Below are 24,858 nucleotides of genomic sequence, written 5' to 3'. Positions count from 1 at the left end.
GGGTATAGTGTAGCCCAAAAGCATTTGCCTAGCCTAGGCAGAGGCACTGGGCTCAAGTCCCAATATAGCAAAAAAGAGAAGAAAAAAAATTACCAATATGAAGTTAAATTCATTCAATCTGTGCTTTGTCAGGAGAATATTTTCGTAAACTTCACAATTTCCCTAATTATCTACATTTATATTTCTTCAACTACACAGTTATTTTATAATATTTAATGCTGTATTATATCTGAGTGGTACATATTGAATAAAATAGTGGTCATTTCTTTAACAGTTTTGCCTGAGGTGACAGTGATTATCATCAAGCATTAAAGTCAATAGTTTGGCATCATTTTTTTTTTTTTTGGTTTACTACTATTTATGTTCAGATTTAGTATTTGTTTCTCTTTCTAGAAATTACTAACCAGTGATCAAATGAAAATAATAAGAAAGTTAAGATACACAAAGCACTAACACAATGTCTGGCATTTGTTGAGTTGAAATAATTGTTAATAGTTTTATAGTAGAAATATAGCTTGGAGGTAGGATACTTGCTTAGCATTGGTTTAATATCTTGTATCATCAACATTATTAATGTGTTTAATAACACAACATCTTTTTCTAAACTTAAACCCTCTGTCAGTATCAAGACTTGGTTTACCTGTCTCAAACTTGTTGACTTTCACAGTGGTAGCTGGTTTGTATTCATCTAGACCATTTAAGAAATCCCCTTCTCTCAGTGGGGGCCAATAAAAAAATCTTGGATTAGAGATATCTCATGAAAAAGATATAGTGTTGGTCATAAAATCCAAGTGAAAGTTCTTTCTCTCTCATACTGAAAAAATTCTCATTTGTGAAAAGAATGGCAAGGGGCAACCCCAGCCATAGTCCCTCAGTGCACCTAGGTGAAAACCACATGAAGTAACTACAAACTACTTTGAAATATTTAAATAATTGATGTGTTTGTCATAGACATTTTATTAACTTTTTTGTTACAGGACCTTTAATTTTCCAATTAGTCCTTCTGGCTTGGGTTTCTCTGTCTTCCCATTCCAACTTCTCACAAGAAATGGGCTTATACTTTGGTCAGGGAGGCCTGTAGCCAAACTGCAGTTCCTCACTTCTTTTCAGCTCTTCCCAAACCATTTCCCTAGTCTTAACCCCAGCTCTGGAGCTTCCCTTCCCCCACCCCCTTCTCCAGTGGATCACGAAATTCTATCCATCCAAACTTCCTTTTCTCTACTAATTGCTTTATCCCAGCCAGCACCTCCAACACATACTGTCTGGAAAACCACAGGCTACTCCAGCCAGTATAATAGGTAGGATAGTAGTAGATCTTAACATGATCCTCCATTCCTCCAAGTCCAATCCCCCAGTTCCATCACCAGCTCCGTAGTAGACCTTCTGCTGTGGCCTCTCCATATTATCTGTCCCCATCCCCGATGGGCTAAGTAGATCCTGATGGAACACCCCAATTTCCTCCCATCTGTGAACCCATTCCTAAGTGTTTGCACTCAGTACCCAGACACACCCACAGTGACCACATCAATCAGGAACCCAGAATATTTCCCACCAGTAAACACACAGATATCACACTCCCCTAAGAACAGAAACCAAGACAGAAAACAACCATCCAACAAAGACAAGACCGAATATCAGCACATAGAATTAATTATAATCTTCCCAATCCCACATGAGTAGATGTCAGTGTAAAAACACAATCAACAACATCCAGGACAATATGTCTCCATGACAGCCAGGCAACCCTTCCACAGCAGACTCTTAGTATTGCAAAATAGTTAAAAGACAATAAAAAGATCCTAAAGTAGCCTTTATGAATATTTTTAGGAACTAGCAGCCAGCTGACCCCTGCCCCCAACGATGGCCATGTCATAGATATGTCAAGCTTTACCTGGCTGCCAGAGGACTCAGTTACACATGTGCAGCCCCCCCCCTTAAGCAAGTGCACCAAGTGCCTCCCCCCTCTGGCCAGTCTTTCTGCCCCTCCCTCTTGCTCTCTCTCTCTCTCTTCTCTCTCTCTCTGTCTCTCTTTCTTTCTCTCTCCTGTTTTCAGTAGGCCACCAGCCACCCCCCATTTCTCTCCCCTCTCTCAATAAACTCCACGTGGGCGCTGAGTCTCGTGTTTGTGTTTTATAGGCATTAGCTGCAGCAAAAGAACAACAAATATCATAGTAATATGTAAAGAGGAAATGTATAAATCCCATAAAAATCTATAAAAACACAAATAGTAGAAGGAAATGAATAAAATAATTAGAGACCTGAAAGTTGAAATAGAATCAATAATGAAAACTGCAACTAGAGGCAATCTCTGAAAAAAAAAAATAGGAACTCAGAGGTGAAGCCCCACTAACACAATACAAGAGATGAAAAACAGAATCTTAGGCATTGAAGACACAATCCAAGGAAAGGATGCCTCAGAAAAAGGAAATGCTAAATCTAAACCACAATCTGCTGGCAAAAACCATCCAGGGAATCTGGGATACTATGAAAAGATCAAATCTAAGAAAAGTAGGAATAGAGGATGAACAGAGGAATAGAGGATCAAATCTAAGAAAAGTAGGAGACTAAAGCTGGGTCAAAGGCACAGAAAACATGTTCAACAAAATCACAGAAAAAAGTTTCCCTAATCAAGGTACAAGAAGAATGCAGAACATCAAACAGACTATAGCAGAAAAGGAAGGCAGTTCTCAGAAGCAAGTTCATAGCACTAAGTATTTACTTAAAATCAAACCAACAACAAAATTGGAGAGATCTCATACTAGTAACTGAATAGCACATCCAAAAGCTCTAAAACAAAAAGAAAAATTTGTACTCAGAAGGAGTAGACGGAAAACAGTAATCAAACTCAGGGCTGAGTTCAATAAGATAGTAACAAACATACCAACAATACAATAAATCAACAATGAGCTGGTTTCTTGGGAAAATTAATAAGATTGACAAACCTTTCTCAAATTAACTAAAAGGAAGAGAAACCATTTCCAAATTAACAAAATTAAAGGTGAAAAGGGAAATATAACAGACACAGAGGGAATCCAGAGAATTGTAAGGACACACTTTAAAATACTATATTCTACCAAATTGGAAAACGTAAAAGAAAGGAATACTTCTCTCAATACACACCACTTACCAAAGTTAAGTCAATGTCAGACACACACAAAAAAGCTCAGAGTCAAATAGTTTTCGTGGAGAATTCTACCAGATTTTTCAAAGAAAGGTTAATGCCAATACTCTTCAAATTATTTTACAAAAGAGAAACAGAAAAATTATTGCTCAATTAATTTTAAGAGGAAACAGTTATCCTGATACGTAAACTACATAAAGACTCCCCAAAAGAAAAAAACAAATTATAGACCAGTTTCCTTCATTAAAATAGATGCAAAAATCCTCAATAAAAAAACTGAATTCAAGAATACATTAAAAAAATCATGTATAATGATCAAGTAGGCTTCATCCTAGAGGTGCAGGAAAGATTCATCATATATACATAGATAAATGTAATCCATCATATGAACAAACTGAGAGAAAAAAAAGAAAACTAAATGATCATTTCCCTCTATGCAGAAAGGCCTTTGACAAAATCCAACACTTCTTCAAGATGAAAGTCCTGGAGGAGACTAGGAATACAAAACAGAAGTGATTCACAACAGGACCACAGCCCACATCCACTTAAAAGTAGAAATGAGCAACGCATTTCCACTAACATCAGGAGGAAAACAAAGTCATCTAGCCTCTCTTTAGCTATCCAATATTGTCTTTGAAGTCTTAGCTAGAACAATAGGACAACTAAAGGAGATCAAGAGGAACCAAACTGGAAAGGAAGAAGTCAAAGTATGTACTGACACTAAAAAACACCAGGGACTCCTACAGCTAATAAACACTTTCAGCACAACAGTAGGATACAAGATCAACTCAAGACAAATAAAGAAACCAAGAAACTACCAGCAACAACCAACAGTAGCCCTCCCACATACAAGTGACAAAGATAGCCACCTCATGACCTCTCTGTGATGCAGCAGACTGCATCTCTTATTTAGAAAGGGCCTTTTTCACTTCACAATCATGCCCATTAATACTGTGGTATTTCTGAACAACAATTTTATCAGTGGTGTCATGATCATCAAGTTACAAAAGCAAATCCTTTTTTTTTCTGCCTGTCTTCCATATCTTGCCATACTTTTCAAAGTAGTCTCTCAGATTATATTCTTCTGTATCTCCTTTAATACCACAAACAAAAATTTTCTTCCCTTTAAATGGGCACCAGGCTTTACAGAATCCTCTCTATAAACAGCTCTCTTTGGTTCCATCACACACCCATCTACCTTGTGTGGTCCAACACACATTGCAGCATCCACCTCTTCAACACAAGAGTAGGTAACAAAACCAAAGCTCCTGGAACATTCTGTTTGGGGGTCTCACATTACCACACTGTCTGTCAGTGTTCCCCATTTCTCAAAATGTTCTCTTAAGTTATCATCTGTGGTTTCAAAGTTCAGACCACCAATAAACAACTTCCTGAACTGTTCTGGTTCCTTTTGATCATAGCCCTACATTTTGAGACTGTACTTGCCTCTTCCAACTGCAGTTCAATATGAAAACAACACTTTTAACAATAATAATTGTTATTTAATAATAACATGTGTAATAATTATACATGTTTTATAATAATAATTACTATTTAACAATAATAATTGCAACAAGTAATATAAAATATCTTGGGATAACTCTAGCCAAGCAAATGAAAGACATATATGACAAAAACTTTAAATACTAAAGAAAGAAATGATGATATCAGAAAACAGATCTCCAGGGCTGGTGTATTAGTAGGATTAATACAGTAAAATCAGACATCCTACTAAAAGGTATCTAAAGAGTCAATGCAATCCCCATCAAACTCCCAACACAATTCTTCACAGAACCTTAAAGGACAATACTCAATTTCATAAAGAAAAACAAAAAACCCAGGATAGCTAAAACAATCCTGAGAAACAAAAGAACTTCTGAAGGTATCACCATCCCTGGTTTCAAGCTGAACTGCAGAGATAAAGTAATAAGTATGCCTTTGGCATACAGACAGGCACATTAATCAATGGAATGAAATCACACACCCAGAAATAAATCTACACAACTAGGAACACCTGATTTTTGATAAAGAAGCTAGAAATACACAATGGAAAAAAAGAAACCATATTCAACAAATAGTGCCAGTGTAATTGGAGGTCTTCATGTGGAATAATACAAATAGATCCCTATTTATTACCCTGCACAAAACTCAAGCAAAAATAGATCAAAGATATCAACATAAAATCAGATACACTGAACCTGATAGAAAAAAAGGAAATAGCTTTGGCACTGGCTAAACAGAGCACCGATAGTGAAGGCATTTTGTAAGGTTGATAGCAAGTAGGACTTCATGAAACCTAATAGCTTCTGTAAGGCAAAGGGCACCATCAATAAGACAAAATGGCAGCTTTTATAGAATGGGAAAATATTTTCACAAACTCCACATCTGATAGAGGGATAATATCCAAACTACACAAAGAACTCAAGAAACAAGACATCAACAAACTAAGCATTCCATTTTAAAAATGGGGTACATATCTAAACAGAGAGTTCACAACAGAGGAATCTTAAATGGCAGAGAAGCACTTAAGAAACACCCAACATACTTATCCATCAGGGAATGAAAATCAAAACTACTTCCAGATTCTATCTTATACCTGTCAGAATTGCTAAGATCAATAACACAAGTGACAGACCATGCTATTAAGGACAGAGCAAGGGAAACACCCCTATGTTGTTGGTGGCCATGCCACTATGGAAATCAGTGTGGTGGTCCTTCAGAAAAATTGGCATTTGATCTACTTCAAGATCCAGCTCTATTACTTTTGGTCATATGCCCAAAAGGTACCCCATCCTATCACAAGGACACTTGCTCAACTATGCTCATGGCAGCTGTCTTCATAATGGCAAGAGATTGGAACCTGAAAGGACATAGATATCCCTTAAACAAAGAATGGATAAAGAAAATATGATATATTTACATAATGGAGTATTACTCAGTTGTAAGAAAAAAATTACATCATGATATTTGCAGGCAAATGGATGGAACTAGGAAAAAACTATTACCCTGCCATGGGCAACTTGGACCCAGAAAGACAAACATATGCCTATGTACTCACTTATAAGAGGATATTACCTGTTAAGTAAGGGATAATCACACTACAATCTACAGGCCTGGATATGACACATTAGATAAAGAGAAGAGGTTGAGAAAGTATGCAAGAATCTCTCTGCGAAAGGGCAATACAATAGATTTTGTGGGTGGACTGGAGGCAGGTGGGGCTAGGAAAAGGAGGGATCAGGTGGGGGAGGGAGGGATGGAGGGAGAGTATGGGGAGGGACAACTAGACTATGTGGGCATTTGGGGGGAATATGGAAACCTAGTGCAGTGGAAACTTCTTGGAATCTATGAGGGTGACCCCTCCAAGGGCTCCTAGAGGATATGGAGCCTGAACAGGCTGCACTCCCAGTGGTGGAAATGGGACATCAACTCAGGCACAGAGCTGTTCTGCCTACAAGATACTCTGGAACACTGATGACCCAGAGCTTGTGGGAGTGGCCAACCAATGACCAGTCTAACTTGAGACAGAAGCCAAAAGAAGGAGCCCATGCCATGCACTGTATGAATGAATGTCCAGGAACTGGAAGCTGGATGATTCAGAAATCTAAGGTAAAACCAAACACAATTGACTGACTGACTGACTGACTGAATAAATGAATAAAATTAATGAAATGATTCCTAATGATATTCTGCTATGCTATGGTTCCTAGCCCAATCATCAGCAGAGAGGTTTCCTCAAGCAGCTGATGGAAGCAGATGCAGAGACTCGGTTTGTCAAATTCTCAATAGTGAGCTCTTATTTTTCCTTGCATTAATATTTTTTTAGTCATCCTCTATTTGTATCATATTTATAGTCACTTTAATTTTTATTCAATCTACTTGTAGAGATATTTACTAAATATTACCAAATGCATGCAATACTTTTGTAAGTTTGTAATAAGCAGAATCTTTAATGGGACATGAATATTTAAAGCATAACAATATTTTGATGGGGGAACGTCCTTCTGTATATATGTTTCTCTTATTGGTTGATGAATAAAACACTGTTGTCCAATAAGGAAGTAAGATAGGAGGGACTAGCAGATGAGGAGTATTCTGAGAAAGGTAGCAAAAGAGATGCAGATAGGATAGGATGTGCCAGATGTCTCTGGTAAGATAAGGCCCTGTAGAAATATAAAGATTAATAGTCATAGGTTAATAATTAAAACAGAGCTAGCCAATAAGAAGCCCTAGTATTGGTCAACAGTTTTATAATTAATATAGCATCTCTATGTGTTTATTTGATGCTCAAATGTGGTTATGGGACTTGGCGAGAAAGAAATCACCAGCAACAATATTTTATTTGTTTAAAAGACAGGCCTAAAAGGTTTCAATGAAAACTTCTCATTGGGAAAAGCCCAAATCTATCACCATGCCTTGAAACAGATTGCTTTAAACTATTCCAACAGCCTGTCCCATTTGACACTGCTTTATAATTGGTGAGCTCTTAAGCAAAGGCTCTCCAAAAAAAAAAAAAAAAAAAAAAAAAAAAATCTTTTTATGTACTCTTTAGAAACTTCCCTTCCTAGTAGTAAGCAAAGTACTTACTGAATTACAAAATAGTGTGCTAAAACATAGTGTGTTCCAAACATACAAACCCTTTTCTTAGGAACAGCATAAAGTAAGTAGTGTATTCATGTCACATGGTACATGGAGGTGCTTAGCCTAGTCCAGTGAGTCTTGCCTTTCCAGTCACTTTATGTTCTGACATGGGAGCCTCTTGCTTGAACTACAACTAGATGCAGAGGATACTCGGTGTGTCATTGCTCCATCGAAGTTTGATCCAATCTGACCAAACTTTTTATCTCATATAATGGCTTCTATCATGAGTTCTTTCAATTAATAACTGTGACCTCTGTTGGTCACCTGGGCTGCCGGGTAGCTGACCTGCTATGGACAGCGCTGCTGACATTAGATGGAGATTCCAAATTGGAGATCTCCATTGGGTCCCTCCCCTGGGAGCTCAGGGAGCCCCTAGGAAGAGGCAGAGGAAGAATTTTAGGAGTCAGAGGGCTGGAGGGCATTAAGAGAACACAAATCTACTAAGCTGGGCACATAGGGACAAAGAATAAAGCACAACATGGGTCTGCATGGATCCTCTACAGATGTTATAGTTGTTCGCTTGTTGTTTTTCTTGAACAGTGGAAATGGGGGTGTCCCTGGCTCTTTTGTCTGATTTTGTGACCCTTTTTTACCCTGCAGAGTTGCCTCACCCAGCCCTAATATGAAGGTTTGTGCTTAGTGTCATTGTGAATGGAAAGGTAGGAGGAGTGGATCTGGGGAGAGGTGAGATTTAAGGCAACTGGGAGGAGTGGAGGGAGAGGAACCTTTGGTCAGGTTGTAATGTATGACAATAATAGTGCTGCTGCTGCTGCTGCTGATGATGATGATGATGATGATGATGATAAAAGACTTTGTTTCTGTTCATTTGTTGAGCATGGGAGAACTGCAAATTTACAAGGGTCTCATTCCTAGGTCTACTGTGGACTTACATGGTCCTAAATCAAACCATCAAAGCTTACCACTTCTGGCCAAATAAATCCAAGTGTTTCTTTCTTAACACTGTACTCTAAAAACAATCATTTGTTTCAATGGCAAACTGATGGATTTCAAGCAAACTGTTAAAAGTAGTAATTATACACAAAATACAAACATATTTTTTGGAGTTCATTTGCATTATTTCCTGATCATCTCTTTCTTAAAATGAAAGGGTAATTACCTGGATATATGAAAAAATGCAGCCTTACAAACTAATTCAACTCAGAAAACACTACTCATCCAAGTATAGCCAACCACTCACATTTGGTGGGTGATGCCCTGCCTGTATACTGTGAATGTATATTTGTCTTATTGGTTTAATAACATGCTGATGAGCCAGTAGCCAGACAGGAAGTATAGGTGGGTGTACCCGATTGGAAGGATGATGGGAAGAGAGAGGTGGAGACAGAGCCAACCAGAAAGCAGGATGTCAGGCATCTTCCAGTAACCCAAGACCATGTTGAAAATCTTAGTTTAATAGAAATTGGTTAATAATTAAGAAAGAGGTAGCCAAATAGGAAGCTAGCACCATTGGCCAGTTTATAATTAATATAAGCCTATGTGTGTTTAATTGGGACTAGACAGCTGCAGGACCAAGCAGAATAGAAACTTCCATCTATGTATATTTTACATAAATTTTGTGTATTTGTTCCCAAAGAGTTCTACAATAAAAATAAAATAATATTAGCATTTTGATAATTATGGGAGTATTTTCCTCCTTCAAACAATTATGAAATTCCTTTCATAATTTACATTACAGGTGACAAAACTTTCATAATTTACTGCAGTGTGAGTTACAGTGGCTGCTGTTAGCCTGAACAATAGGATCTAACTTTGTAACACTTGGGCCTGCCTTATTCATGCCAAGAAGCAGTTAACTGTGATAAGACTATTAGAACCTACTATCTCAGAATTGGCCAAGAGGAGGGGAATTTTATGCACGAAAACTTGAGGTCAACACAGGCCTCAAGGTATGCAAAGGGCTAAACCAAAGCTTTACAATTATTTTGGGGAAAAATTGTGTATATCTGTTATGTCATTTGATTCTAAGCATCTGTTGGCCTGCTGATGCTTCTGCTGTCCTGTCTTGACAAGAAAAGAATTCTGTGGCTGAACAGGAAAATATTTCAGAGGGGCATCTTGTATACAAGAAGTATTTATTCTTCCTTAAAATGGTGTCTGCATCTTCAGGCACAGGTCATGGCGCTTTATATATTTTGGAGCATGTGGTGCTTAAGTTAATGGTTTAGACATGAGAACAGAAACTCAAATAGCCAAGGAAATAGAAAACATATAAAAATGCATCTGTCCAATGAAACTTAAAGTACTATATTCTCAAGAACTCATGTGACATGATAAATAAAAGACCCAGAGACTGATATTGGGGTTTAAACTGCAAGCTGAAGATCAGAAATGCAAAGCATCCAGCCACTAGTTCTTACCTCTACCTCCGACTGAAAGACAATCCTGGCTCCACAAACCTCAAACTATAATCCCAGACTTCTTTGCTCTCTTGAACATGTCTGGAGAATGCTGAGACTGAATGCCAGCTATGAGACCTTGCTCCTCTCAGGTGATAGTATCAACAGGCATGAGCTTTGTTACTTTTTGTTCTTCTGTAGGCCATGGTAGCCTTGAACTAACAGAGATTTATCTACCCCTTAATCCTGAGTCCTGGGATTGCACGTGTGTACCACCACTGCCTGATCTCTATAGCTGGAGGTTGACTTTGTTTTCTGAATCCTCAGACAAGCTTTAATAAATTTATAAATAATATATCACCACAAATACTACAGTATGAGAAAGTAATACAGAGGGAATTGATATGTGTCGACACAGATTTTAACTTTAAGAATATGAGTTTCCTACATAAAGGTAACAAGCAGCCTGCTCAAACTCAGGAAATGTAAATACATTTGCTGCAGATCAAGGAAAGGTTCATGTTAAGTGTAAGGCTGACTGAGCAAAAGGAGAACAAAAAGGGGGTGTGGGCGGAGAAGAAGCAAAAGCAATCAGCTCCCATGGGCCTCGGGCACATTCAAAATGTTTTTCACTTTTATTTATTAACAGCAATATTTTTAAAAGTAGTAATGTTTAAAGGAAGTGCTCTAGAGCTGTTTTTTCCCTTTCATTTCCCCTGCCTCCATTTAGTGTTCCCTTCTTTCTTTTCTGTCTTTGTCTCACTCCTTTCTATGTGCATGTTTAAACCATTGACCTACAATGAAAGGGTTATAACTTAAGCACCACATACTCCAAACCATATTTTAAAAAAACACCATGACTTGTGCCTGAAAATGCACAGGAAGAGTAAGTATTTTTTGCACACAAGATGCCCCTCTGAAATACTTTCCTGTCCAGCATGGAATCCTTTTCTTGTCAAGACAGGACAGCAGTGTTTGGGAAGCATCAGCAGGCCAACAGATGCTTAGAATCAAATGACTTAATAGGCATACACAATTTTTCCCCCAAATAATTGCAATGCTTTGGTTTAGCCCTTTGCATACCTTGCATAGTTAATTAGTTAGGCCTTAATGTTTACATGCAATGAGAGTATCTACAGCTATAAGCTACATAATTTATAATTGATGTAAATGGGTGTTATTAAGTCAATTAGGCAGCTGTGTCCTCCACCTCTTGGTAAACAGCTAAGTGATAAACTGAGTTTGTAGAGAGCTACCTTCTTCTCTTCATAACAGATAAAAATAAATTACCCAGGCTGACCAAGCTGTCCAGTTGTTCTCTGGTGAAATGGATGGAAAATTCCAGCCCTTTCTTTTGACCTGTTGACTGCAAGAAGCTCTCAATTTCGTCACGGATTACTTTTATACTTTCTGGGTGCTGAAGAAGAAAATACATCGTCCAAAACATAGCTGGAATGGTGTTTGCCAAGGAGGCCCAGAGAAAGCCAAGATGATGTCCTGGGAGAAAATAAGTGAAAAGGAAGATTAATAGCGTTTATTACACTGATTAGATTTGCAGTGTGCTAATTAAAAGATGTTAGGACACAGACCCAGCCAAGGATCAGTGCATGCTAATGAGAACCAATAGGCTTCTGAAGTCTAATTTTCTGCCTAATGAGAATAGTTTAAAACATAATGTGTGTTGGGGGGCAGGAAGGTGGGGGATTAGATAAGGGGAGTAAAGGCTGCTTAGTTATACTCTTTCTCATTATCATCATTAAGTATCTTGTTTTACCACCTCAGCAAAAAAAAAAAAAAAAAAAAAAAAAAAAAAAAAAAATCAATTATCACAGAGGGTTGTTTCAGAGTAAAACATTTTATCACTAGCCAATTAGAAAGAGCATAAAATTTTTCAAGGTCGCCATTTTTCTTTTTATCTCAAAGGTCTCCTGTAAATTATTTTATTTTAGTGAGTAATCATGTAATCATTCAGAAATTTCTTACCTCCTATTTCAAAGTCTTCACGACTGTAGTATTTCTCCAGAACATCTTGCCTCTCCTTAACAATTTCTGACCACCCGTGAATCTGAGCCAGTTTTTCTGAAGTAAGTTGTTTAATAATTTTCCTCTGCATAGATTTTGCATTTCTTAGAAGCTGAACTGGTATATCAGATATTAAGTACAGGAACACCTCATCATATTTTAAAAAATCATCTTTTATCTTATTGAAAAATTTTTTCTTGTTAGCAGTGGGAGTTTTTCCAAAGATAATTGAAAATGTGGTTTCAACTATCACTGAGCTACAGAATTCATACAGACTTGCCGTATTCCAATCCTTGGAGTTTTGTAGCTGAGAATCAAACGTTTCATTTAGTTGCTTGGTTATGCATTCTAGGAGAGAGTCTAAAGATTTGCCTTGTAAAAGCAGATACAGTTTGTGAAGATCTTCATTAAGTGCATTGTCAGTTTCTAACTTCTTGATGCCAAAGGCTCTTGCTGATAGCTGTCGGCTGAACTTCCAAAAGTTGAATTGTTTGGGGTTTTTCACTATGAGATGGTACTGGAAAGGGTCGAGAATGAACGTCAAATACCTCCCTGGGGAAAAAAAAAAAAAAAAGAGGACATAGTTTATTTGATAGCATAACAAAACACATATCTGAAGTCTGGAAATATTTAAATCAAAGTTAGAGATTTCATCAAGGAGTCAATAGTTTTATTACATGAATTCAACAGGCATCCATTCCACTCAAAGACCCATTCTGTCTGCCATTCCTGGAAACTACAAGGTAAATTTCTCGAAGATCTAAACTTTACTGTCTCTCAAAACTGCCACGAACTTTGGAGACTTCCTTGCCAAAGCCCTGCACTCCTTACTGCTCTGCTCATCTCAGAGAACCAGAACTGCTGAGCAGGAGAGCTGGGCAGGCAGGCACTTCCAGACCCTCACCCAGCCCCCAGCTCAGTTTTTCAAGGCCAGGCTGCTTTCAGCATCCTTTGCATTCCAACTATTGTGTATACTAGGAGGAGTAGGAGGAGTTATGTCTTTTTTTTTTTTTTAGAACTATAGCTTTATTTGCATGATAAATCTGTCTCTTTTTAAAAATAAAGTTTTAATTAGATTAGAAACAATCTTATTTTACATACCAATCTCATTTCCCTCTCCCTTCTCTTCTCTCAGGCCCCCCACCCGCTCTCCATCCCATCCCCCATCCACTCCTCAGAGTGGATGAGGTGTCCCGTGGGGGAATCATCAAAGTCTGTCACATCATTGGAGGAGGACCTAGGCCCTGGCCCTGTACGTCTAGGCCCTCCATTGGAAATGGGCTCCCCAAGTGCATTCATGCACTAGGGATAAATACTGGTTCCACTGCCAGAGGCCCCATAGACTGCCCAGGCCTCCTAACTGACATCCACATTCAGGGGGTCTGGGTCAGTCCTATGCTTATTCCCCAGCTGTCAAACTGGGGTCCACGAGCTCCCCTTGTTCAGGTCAGCTGTTTCTGTGGGTTTCTTCAGCCTGGTCTTGACCCCTTTGCTCATCACTCCTCAGTGTCTGCAACTGGATTCCAGGAATTCGACTCAGTGTTTAGCTGTGGGTGTCTGCTTCTGCTTCCCTCAGCTACTGGATTTCCTTCCTAAAAACACACATTACATTGGGATAATCCCTCAGTGTCTATGTTCAGCTGTTAGTGTCTGTACTCCATTCTCTCTGTCCCTGCCTGCCTGTCTATCTGTCTTTGTGTAGCTTTCTTTCTTAGATGAAGAACTTCCCCATGTGACTTACAGTAATTCCAAATGTGCATAACTTGAACATATGCAAAAACTGCATAACTTGATCAATTGATAGTTTAGATAAAGATTTGGAATCATTGTCAAGCAAATCCTAGTGTCAGTATAAATGTGATCTTATTTGGAAATTTAAAAAATAGCTTAAGTGTTAAATATCTATGTGGATTATATATGGTGATTCATTTCCCTTACAGTAATTTTTAGCCACTCCATTTTCTTTTGATTCATTTAACAGGGCAAGGCAGACAGAAGCAAGAAGTCGTTTGGAGGTGGTTATTCATTCTGGTTGAATACTAGCGCTGCCTTCTTTAAAGTAAGCAGAGTTTTGTTTTCATTCTTTCTGTGTTTCACCTCAGGAACATCAGAAAGGATCACTTTGGATCTGGGCACTTTAAATCACTTGCTACCATTATAACTTAATTAAAATTGCCAGCATCTGTCTGACAAATAATCAGGAGTGCTGGAGTCGATTTTCTGATTTTTCAGAAAAGATAATATTAGGCAAAGGCATGTATTTTCACAGGTGATGATTTATGCATTCTTCTTCCCAAATGAATGAGTTTTGTTAAATATGAATCACTTTTCAGATTAGTATCCAAAATTCAAAGTGTATATACACAAAGTTTAATTTATAAATCACAATCTTTGGGCAATATTTTGAATATTTTTAATCAATTTTTTTTTACATTCATTTAGATCCAAAGAGAAATTTAAAAAAAAAATGCATCACTCCAGGCACTATCAGCTGTTACAACGTGGTCTTTGAAGCGGAGGCTGGATAAATACCAGATTTCTGCTTTGTCTACAAGTCATTAGAAATATACATATTTATAATATCTCTCTTTCTCTCTTTCCTATCTTTCTCCCCTCACTCTGTCTCTCCTATTTTCTCCCTTCCTCTTTACCTTCCCCTTATCTGAAGAAAACATCAGTTCCATTTCAAATGAAATATCAACAGGGAATGTGAAATAACAAGTCAGCAAAGAAATTTAACCTACTGTAAAAAGTGATTATGTGTGTGCTGTATGGTGTGTAGGTGCACACGTGCTCTGGGTGTACATATGCCACAATGTGCCTGGGAAAGCCAGAGGACAACTTTTGGGGCTTGTTTTTCATCTTTCACCTTGTTGCTTCTGTTATTGTGCTATGTACCCAAGACTGAGTGGGCAGTGAGCTTCTAGGCAATTTTCTTTTCTTTGCCTCCCAGTGTGTGTGTGTGTGTGTGTGTGTGTGTGTGTGTGTGTGTGTGTGTGTGTATGGATCTGAGTGTGATGTTGAGATCACAGATGTGCAGAACTGTAACCCAGATCCAACTGGGGATCCAACTCAATGATGCTTCTGTGACTACTTTTACCCTTTGAACCAGTTCCCTATTAAGACATTTATTTTTTTTAAAAAGTAGTTTTTTGTCTCAGGTGTGTGTGTGTGTGTGTGTGTGTGTGTGTGTGGTGTGTGCTGTAGGCATGTTGTGTAGCTGTGTGCATGTACATGTACACATGGAGTGCAGAAACAAGCACCAACTGTCTCCCTCAACTAGTCTCCATCTTACTTTTTGAGACAAAATCTCTCACCGGACCCTAGGCTCATCAATTCAGCTGGGTTAGCTGGCAAGTGAGCTCCAGGGAATCCACCTGTCTCTGCACACTTATGGACACACTCCTCCATCCCTGGCTTGTATGTTGGTGCAGGGATCAAAAACAAAACAAAACAAAACAAAAACAAAAACAAACAAACAAACAAACAAAAAACCAAGTTCTTAAGCTTGTGTATCTTGTAGGGAACAAAATGAACATCCCCCAAGGTTTGTAATACGTTCTTTAAGGTACCATCATGGAGACGTTCAAACTAACTTTTTTCTGTAGGATCTGCACCTTTTCTTCCTTATTGCAATTTTAACTTTTTCCCGGACAAGGCATTGCTTTCTTGCCATTTGCCTCGCCGCCTCCTTCTGAATGAGAGGTGGATCACTTCAGAACTGGACATTTTGGTTTTCTGACCATACTTTTCAAGTTGGTTTGGAAGAACCAATAACCCTGGAGATTTTAGCTGGCTTTCCAACTTTTAATCTTCAGTATAAACAATTTAAGCTACGTTTTCCAAAATTAATATTAATTTAAACCATCTGTCCACCATCTGCTAATGTGAGATGCAAAACTAGAGTTTCTTTGTGTTCTGTAATCAGTTAGGAAAATACATATACATTTATGAAATGAATTTAAATAGCATAACAAAGGAATTTTTCTGAAAAGTTATCTTGAAGGCTATGGTTGCTCAGAGAGAAATTAACTTTTGCTTGGTGTGATTTTTGGGTAAATGAATGCCGTGTCAACAGGCATGCATCCTAGTTCACAGAGATCCCAATGTAGAAACCATACCCTTTGCCATGTTTTCAAGAGAGGAGAATGCTGCTAGAAGTGTATATAAAATATTGATTCCAAAAATTTTTGAGTTTGCATTTGTCTAAAATGTAAACATCAAAATGAGGTCCATGTCAGAAAAGATACAATATGAAATACTTTTTCTGTCCATTAGGTTAGAAATGGGGCCAATAATTTTAATATCTTCCTTGCTGATTCTTTCATTTTTCTTCCCCTTTTTGGAACACACTTTATTAATCCCAGTATTCTTAGATAACCCATCAATGATTTATAAACCAATACACTTTTTTCTTTCTTTATATTATTTACTAAGAAGGCTAATGCTACATAATTCAAAATAATTTGGTAGATGTGTTTTTTTTTAAACATAAATTTAATTACCTGGAAGTCTTATACACAAGAAATCTGACTTTTAGATAATAAGTGAGGTTTGCTGTTTTTATGTTGACTTGGTACCAAGTAGATATAGACCTGGGAATTCAAGTCAGTTGGTTAATGAGCTTAATAAAATATAAAAAATAGTTCACTTCAAATAAGTTTTCTAAAATTATAGGATTTTAATCTCCTTGTGCAGGTAATTCTCCAGCAGTTTGTGGGTTGAATGTCACCCTGTGAGCATCAGTTGAGAAGCTGAATTACATTTGCTGAGAATGGCTGATGTTCTGCAATGACTGTCCTTTATTAGGGAAATTTCTCTAGCACTTGACAGTGATGTACAGTAGAGCTTCTCTGGGGTGACATTTAGGGAAAATGATTCCATTGCACTAACACACAGAAACCAACGAGAAAACTGTTTTTCTGGGGCAGGACATAAATTTATGTGCTTTCTCATGGAAGGCTGTACCTTTTAATTTCTTTATTAAGGTGACAACTGTGTTCCATGAGACTTTTGGGGATGACAATTATTTAAGCATCCCACAAAAACAAACAAACAGACATCACTCACTCACTAAAAACACATGACAATGGCAAGGACAAGAGTGGACAAATTGTCCTTCATTTTTTAAATGAGCTATATCACAAACTGATCACCAAAAGTGTGTATTCACAGGCCTTTTCAATACGGATGTATTCAAACTACTGTAAGACACAAGGCCGTGGGTAGGTGGGGGAGTGGGGGCAGGCAACAGAACCTACCCAGTGGTGGCAGTTTATAACCGAGCTCAAAAACATAATGATGGCTCAAAAACTTAATGATGGCAAAACTATTTAGGGAGTCAGGGTTTAAGACCATATTTGACTTTTTAGAATTTAAGATTAAGATATGATATATGAGCACAGGTTGCTTGATTTTGTTTGGTTTGTATCTGTGTATGTGTTTATATGGACTTATGTATTCATGTACGCTTGTAAACAATAGAGGGTAACCGAAGTTGCTGTTCCTCAGGTGCTACCTGCCCTGTTTATTTTTAAAAAAGGCTCTCTCACCAGTACCTGGGGCTAGCTGCCTGAGGGTGGCTAACTAGACAGAGAGTCCACAGATCCCTTCGTCCCTTCCTTCCCAGTATTGGGATTTTAAGTGTATAGCACCATGCAGCAAGCACTTTACCAACAGGCCTATTTTCCCACGCTTCCTCTTTTATAAAATACAGTATTGTTTTTTCACAGGAGTGTTGCAGTTGGTAGCAAACTGAAGAGCCTTTTGCCTAAAGCTCCCAAATGCTGAATAAAACCATGTTAACAGTCTACAAATTTTTGTTGAAACACTTTAGGCAACTTTTGTATAAGGTCTTAAAAAGAGAAAGATGGAAGTTGTAATAATTTTTGTAATGCTAACTGGAAACTTGAGACTGCATTTTAAAGTTATTTTTGTTAAAGTTTTTCTTTGCAGATTTAGTTTGGCACTGAGTGCAGCTAGAGCTGAAGCAGTGGACACACCCTTTATCTACATAACAGAATTAATTTCATCAACTCTAAGATATTAGGGATTTCCCCCATCAAACATTTATTGTGAATAAATCAGCACTGAGCTCGGGACTAAACTGGAAAGGAGACACAGAAAAAGAAGGAGGTGGCCAGGTGAATCGGTGGTAAACACTTGTCTTGTGAGTTGCACCAAGCGGAGGTACTGTGGGTAAAATGGGTCCCAGTGAAGGGGTTCCAAACTTCCTGGATATGTCCAGGAAGGGATCTGAAGAGAACGTGATTTACAACAGGGACTCACAAGTCAGTTGTGAGCAGAATTCTGGCAGAAAAAGTCAGGAGGAATGAATGACAAAGGCATGAAAGCATGCTATGCGTGTAGGAATGTCCCATCAAGGATGCATACTACTGACACTGTAAGCAGAAGGCATACAGCAAGAAGGGATGGGAGCGAATTAGATAGGGGTCTTGGGAAGATCAGGTAAATGTTATGATTCTTTCTAAGATGCATGCTTACTTTCATTTCCATTTTTCTGAAATCACAGCTCATGCAATTATCATTGGAAGAGCTTTTTCAGCTGTCAGGAGATAGAGTAAGTTGTAATCAAACTAATGTTGCCTGTTCCTGGGTGAGTTAAAACTAACTTTGTGGATGACTCAATAAAGTTGGATCTCCATCCTTTTATTACTGAAATGATACATTTACATGGCAGTCAGTACGTACATAAGTTTGCGCCTAATCCTCAGCAAAGCAGTTACAAGCAGAGAATAGCACTAGTTCTTTAGGAGTAGAATAGACATGCTGTAGGAAAAGATATACTGATATAGAAAGACATGCATACATAGGCACAATAGGAATGCTCGGAGTCAATAGAGGAAGCTGAAGTGTCAGTTTCAAGGCATTTGGTAGCACTTGGATATTTCAGGAAGAAAGAAGAGATCAGTAAGTCACCAAGAGAGACTAGTTAGGCTAGTTTTGACCATGAATAAGAGTAGAAACCTGGGCACCCCTGGGATACTCTAGAAGATAAGTTACCAGAGACAGCAAATGCAAGTTGCTTTCTAAAAGTATCTTGGAAATAGCAATAGAGAGGGATATAGAAATATAGATAGAGGAGGAAAGGTGGGAGGCAAGGAGGGAGTATACAGGAACAGGGAGAGGGATTGCGGGAAAGAGGTAGGAAAGAAAGGGAGGAAGGAAGAATGGAAGGAAGGAAGGAAAGAGAGATGGAGGAAGGAAAGCCAGAGAGAAATTTGAAAAGGAAATGAAAGTAGCAAGCAGCAGACATATGATATGGCTCTAAGCTAATGACAAAGATCCCATAGTGAAGAAATGCAGGCATGAGAGGAAAGACTTGTGATGTAACAAGTCATGGGGACAGGTGTGTTTTTAAATCACGTGGAAAAGTTCAAACAACCGTGAAAAATTTAGATGCAGAAATGCACTCCAGGCCAGTGTTTTACAAGGCAGGGCAGGGTAAGAGAAATGACTGTGGAGAATTTAGATTTTTAGGGTGGAGAAAGTATTCTTTGCAGTACTGTGATGGTGTGTGCATAACATTATACACCTATGGAAAGCCAAACAATAGCACAAAAAGGAGACCATAAAGCAAACAAGGAAGCTCAGTAACTTACTCAACACTAGCACATCAGTTGGAATGAATTTGCCATACTGAGATGAAATGTTATTAGGTGGTAATCTGTGACCAAGAGAGTGGCTATTCAAACTCGCAACTGTCTGCTGCACTTCCTCACACTACTCAAACTGATCTATAAAGAAATCATTCAAAGCACATCCTAGCTCTTTTCTTCAAACTCTTCTGAAAGAACCCAAGCCAACCCAAAACAAATCGGGAAGTGAGGACAGGAGAATGGGGGTCTAAGGGAGGCAGGAGAGGGTCCCATAACCAGGCTGTACACACGGTCGTCACCGCAATAATACATGCTGTTCTTTTGCATTTGCTGTACAATGCTGGACGAACTTTCCACGTTTCGCCCTTGAACAAATGTGAAGACATTAAAGAGCCAGCAAGAGATTCTTCCCCATGCGAAGTACTCAGGGCAGAGCTCCTTACCTGAAAGCAGAATAGTGAAAGTGTCACCGTGTTTCCTTTGGAGAGATTTCATGAACAACAGGGGATTTTTTCGGAGTTCCAGAGCAACACCAAGATAAGGAAGCCAGCCTTTTATCAAGGGAGGTTCACCAGGTCGCCTATGAAGAGAAGAAAAGGAAAGAAAACTGAAATCATCCACGTGATAATAGATGTGTATTGTATATCCAGTCTAAATAAACTGCACAGATAGAGAGACTCTTTCAGTCCACCTCTTCATCGATTCTGTGACAGCATCGACAACATGGGCTTACAGGTTTTTTTCTGTTTTTGTGGTTATAGGGCAGGTTGTTCAGTTCCCTACTTTTGTTAAGCAACTTTTGACACCTTTTTTCTTACAAGGATTCCACAGCTGCTTGACGGCTAAGCTACAATCCAATGTATTTATGACATGTTCAGTTTCCCATCTATACTCCTGATTGGTCTGTGGCTAAGAGGATCAGAAAGGTAACCAAATCGATTCATAGAATTTATTTTGCAAAATTGTTAGTTTGGTACAATGTTGATTTAAAAAAAAAGTTGATTGCTGCTTTTTTTTTTTTTTTTTTTTTTTTGTCTTTCACCATTCATGCTATAAACGTTACCTACTTAACCTAGTAAGAACTAAACTTTGTTACTTTATTTCTTTATGTTTACAATTTTTATTGTATTTATATGGGTGTTTTTTCCTGCATGTATGTTTGTGTCCCATGTGACTGAGAAGGCCAAAAGATGGCATTGGATACCCTGGAAGTAGAGTTACAGACAATCATGAGTCACCATGTGGGTCCCGGGAACAGAACTTGGGTACTCTCAGAGAGTACAAGTGTTCTCAACCTCTGAGCTTTCTCTTTAGCAAGCCCAACTTTGTTTTAACTAACATTTTTGGTTGATGGGTTGTGTACTTGGCAAGTGTGATGGCTGGTCTTGACTGTCAACTTGACACACCTGGAAGGAGAAACCTCAACTGCAGGATAGCCTCCATAAGATTAGCCTGTGAACACGTCCATGGGGGCAGCTTCTTGATTTCTAAGTGATGGAAGAGGGCCCAGCCCACTTCCATGCGGGCCCTTATCCCTGGGTAGGTGGTCTCAGATATCATAAGACAATTGGCTGAATCTAAGCCTTAGCCATAAGGAGAGAGAGGGAGGAAGGGAATGGGAGACGGAAGGAGAGAGAGAGGGAGCAGGAAACAGGGACAGAGGCAAACAGCAACAGGTATGATCTCTGCCTCAGTTTCTGCTTGAATGATTGGCCTGGTGTCTCTGAATGGTGGACTGTAGCATGGGATTATAAACCCTCCTCACCCAAGTTGCTTTTGCTTAGAGTTTTATCACAGTGCTAGAAAACAAAATAATTCATGAAAGTAATTGGGACAGGTACAATAAGATAGAATTAGACTACTTATAAACAATGCATAGCAATAGCTAATTTTACTACATAGATTCTCACATTTTATTTCTTAGTATCATGAGATGTTCAGTTACATGAACCCAGTCATTTAAGTCCCAAAACTTACGCAGAAGCACTTACATTGTCCCACAAATATAGGGTATGAGTTCACTAAATCTTAGTAAATCTCTTGTACTTATATATGCTAAAAGCTTTAGGGAAATGGTACACTTTGGGACATAAGGATTTTGAATGCATCTTTGTGAATTTTACACATTAATTGGAGAATTATGCTCTTTTGAATGAACAAGTCACATTGTTCACTGTGTATGTTTTTCATTCATTTGGTTGATCAAAGACTTTAGAACCAGATATCACCTTGAAGGCTTTAGTGTATTCTCTTGTTTTCGTGGCCAAAGGATCTCAGGTCTCAGATGTTAAGATATTTGCCTCAAGGTTAAGAACACGCTGTAAGCTCTGTAGCCACACAGTGTGCTTTCAGCCACCCAGGAAAATTTGTTAATCCATGAACCCAATAAAGAACATCTCAGCAATGTAGCCCTGTGGCTGAACAGATAGACACATGCAATAAGCACAGTACACTGCAAATCTGAGAGCTCTTGCTGTGCCCTGGGTGTTAGATGTCACACAGTTTAGTTGCCAAAGTGAAGTTCTTTGTTATCAGCTGTCAATCAGGCTGAAATTGCATAATTGGAAGAGCACAAATAAATTAACTTGAAAAATATGTTGTGCTATTGAGAACAATAAAGATGCCAGGATAGAGCATGGAGGACAGCTTGGAGATAAAGTGCTTGCTCGGTTTGCCTGCATGAGTCTGCATGAGACTCTGGGTTTGAATCCTGGCACCACACAAAGAAAAAGAACCCCACAAAACCTCAGCATAATTGTACCAAGTTTTACATTTTCTTATCATTTTATGAAGAATTTTATTGAAATAATGAATTCAGTTAGGATTATTAGTTAAGTGTTACTAATAAAGTAAATTTTAAACGTGTGTGAAACATTCCTTAAAATGCTATGAATTAAAGTTTCTTCTTGTATTTGAAACTTTCTTCCAGTCACTTACCTGGTAAATGCAATCTGGCAATCTGACTTAAGTTAAAAAGAAGACAAATAGAATAATCTCCCCTTCCCCTTTTTTTCTATTCTGGAAAAGATCAAAACAAATATTCAAAAGGATTTCAATTCTCTGGTCTATCTGTGTACTAAGTGCCTCATGGACTCCATTTGGATCAATCACAAATATTACTTGCTCAGAGCTAATCAAAGATCAACCTTATGGCCATCTCAACAAAGGTTTTTATGTAGCTGTATTAACTCTATCAGCAGATCTTGCCTGTGTGTGTGTGTGTGTGTGTGTGTGTGTGTGTATGTGTGTGTGTGTCAGGGTGTCAAAGTAAAATATGAGTTTCAATAGAAATCAAGGGAAGATTTTGCTTTCTTAATTGAAATGCAGTTTATATGATTGCAAATATAATGGATATGCCACTGTTTAAGTATATACGTACAGACACGTGTAAACAAGTCACACTGCAGAAAGAAAAAATGTGGATCTTACTCTTCATACTCTTTCCCTATTTTCTCTTTTAATTTTTTAAATATAAGTTTTGATTGTAGGTAATTGTTCCAGTTATCTTGTTTGTTTGTTTGTTTGTTTGTTTTTTGCTTTTTTGTTTGTTTATTTTTTGTTTTTCCATAACAGGTTTTGCATTGTTTTTTCAAGGTCTGTAAAGAATTGTGTTGGAAGTTTGATGGGGATTACATGGAATACTTTGATTGCTTTTGGTAAAATGGCCATTTTTGCCATGGTAATCCTACCAACCTATGAGCATGGGAGATCCCTCCATCGTCTGATATCTGCTCCAATTTCTTTCCTATAGGACTTGATGCTCTTGTTAGACAGGCCTTTTATTTGCCTGGTTAGATTTATGCCCAAGGTTATTTGTGGCTATTGTGAAGGATGTTGAGTCTCTGGTTTCTTTCTCAGCCTGTTTACAATTTGTATATGATAGGGCTACCGATTTTTTAAAATTAATCTTGTATTCAGCCACATTGCTGAAGATATTTCTCAGCTGTAGGATTTCTTTGGTAGAATTTTTGGGGTCCCCTATGCATACTATCATAACATCTGTCCTACCTCAACTTGATACGCCATGCTTTGTTGATTCCCATGGGAGACCTGCCCCTTTCTGAACAGAAACAGAGGAGGAATAGGTTGTGGGAGGACAGAGGGGAGGCATGGGTGGCAGTTGAATGGCAGGAGAGGAGGGAGGATAACTGTGGTCAGTCTAAAACTAAATGAATAAATTTAATTAATAAGAAAGTTGAAACTGTCTCTCTGTATATACATACATACATACACACATACTGCCCAGGCTGGCCTTGAACTCAGTATGTTCTTGCCTCTGCTTCTGAAACTGTACTAGAATACAAGAGTGTAGCACCAACTCCTGGCTAGCTCATTATTTTCTTGAATCCAGCTTTCCACTCAGAGCTGGGGTTACAGACACAAGCCACCACACTCAGCTTTTTACATGGATGTTGGGATTCCACACTCAGCTCTCATATTTATTAGGTAGACACATCACACACTGAATCATCTCCTCAGCCAGTTTCTAACCAAATATTAAAGAAGAGACCACACATACAAGTAGAGAAGAGGCCCTCCAGGTTGGAATTTGTTACACAACTGGTGGCAAATTCTAGAAGTTTATAAGCATTCTAGTTCACAGCATTTCCTTTCAAGATACTAATTCAACTCATTTCCTTGATCTACTTTTACTGTGTCTGGTTTAATGTTGCACTGTAAATACAATTTAGTAAGGCCTTTTGTCATATCCTAATTTAATACAAATAATGTCATCTTTCATGTAGTCATTCAACCAAAAGCTGTATTCTTCATGGCACTTCCACAGGGGAAAGGACAGGATGCAGAGATCCAAGAGAGTATTAGTCTTGTCCAGAATTAGGGAACAACATTATGATGCCATTTTATTGTTATAGACATGGCAGTGTCGTCATTTCTTACAGAAGTAAGCTTAAGATTATTAAGCACTGTGTCACAACTGTACACAATTTGTTCAACTTATAACCCGTCCAAGACAGATGACAATCTATCTTTATTGTTGAATTTGTAACAATTATGTAAGGAGGAGAGATATCACCATATTGGTCCAGAACGACCTGTTGTAAGTTTATGGCACAGGGCAACTACTGCTATTTGTCTT

The 24,858-nt window shown here is 38.3% G+C and overlaps 1 protein-coding gene across 1 annotated transcript in view; it reads right to left on the bottom strand.

Annotated features, from left to right (window-relative positions):
• LOC127232315 (cytochrome P450 7B1) overlaps positions 1 to 24,858 on the bottom strand; it is a 168,832-nt gene that overhangs the window by 18,503 nt on the left and 125,471 nt on the right. Inside the window, exons 2-4 of the mRNA XM_051198374.1 lie at positions 20,204 to 20,340; positions 12,103 to 12,693; positions 11,410 to 11,616 (exon numbers count right to left, since the gene is read on the bottom strand). Of these exons, the coding sequence (XP_051054331.1) occupies positions 11,410 to 11,616; positions 12,103 to 12,693; positions 20,204 to 20,340 (935 nt within the window). The remainder of the gene's footprint in view (positions 1 to 11,409; positions 11,617 to 12,102; positions 12,694 to 20,203; positions 20,341 to 24,858) is intronic.

The sequence above is a fragment of the Phodopus roborovskii genome, unplaced genomic scaffold, assembly GCF_943737965.1.
Source record: "Phodopus roborovskii unplaced genomic scaffold, PHOROB, whole genome shotgun sequence".
In the NCBI taxonomy this organism is placed as follows: domain Eukaryota; kingdom Metazoa; phylum Chordata; class Mammalia; order Rodentia; family Cricetidae; genus Phodopus; species Phodopus roborovskii.
This window is presented reverse-complemented; position numbering and strand designations above follow the sequence as displayed.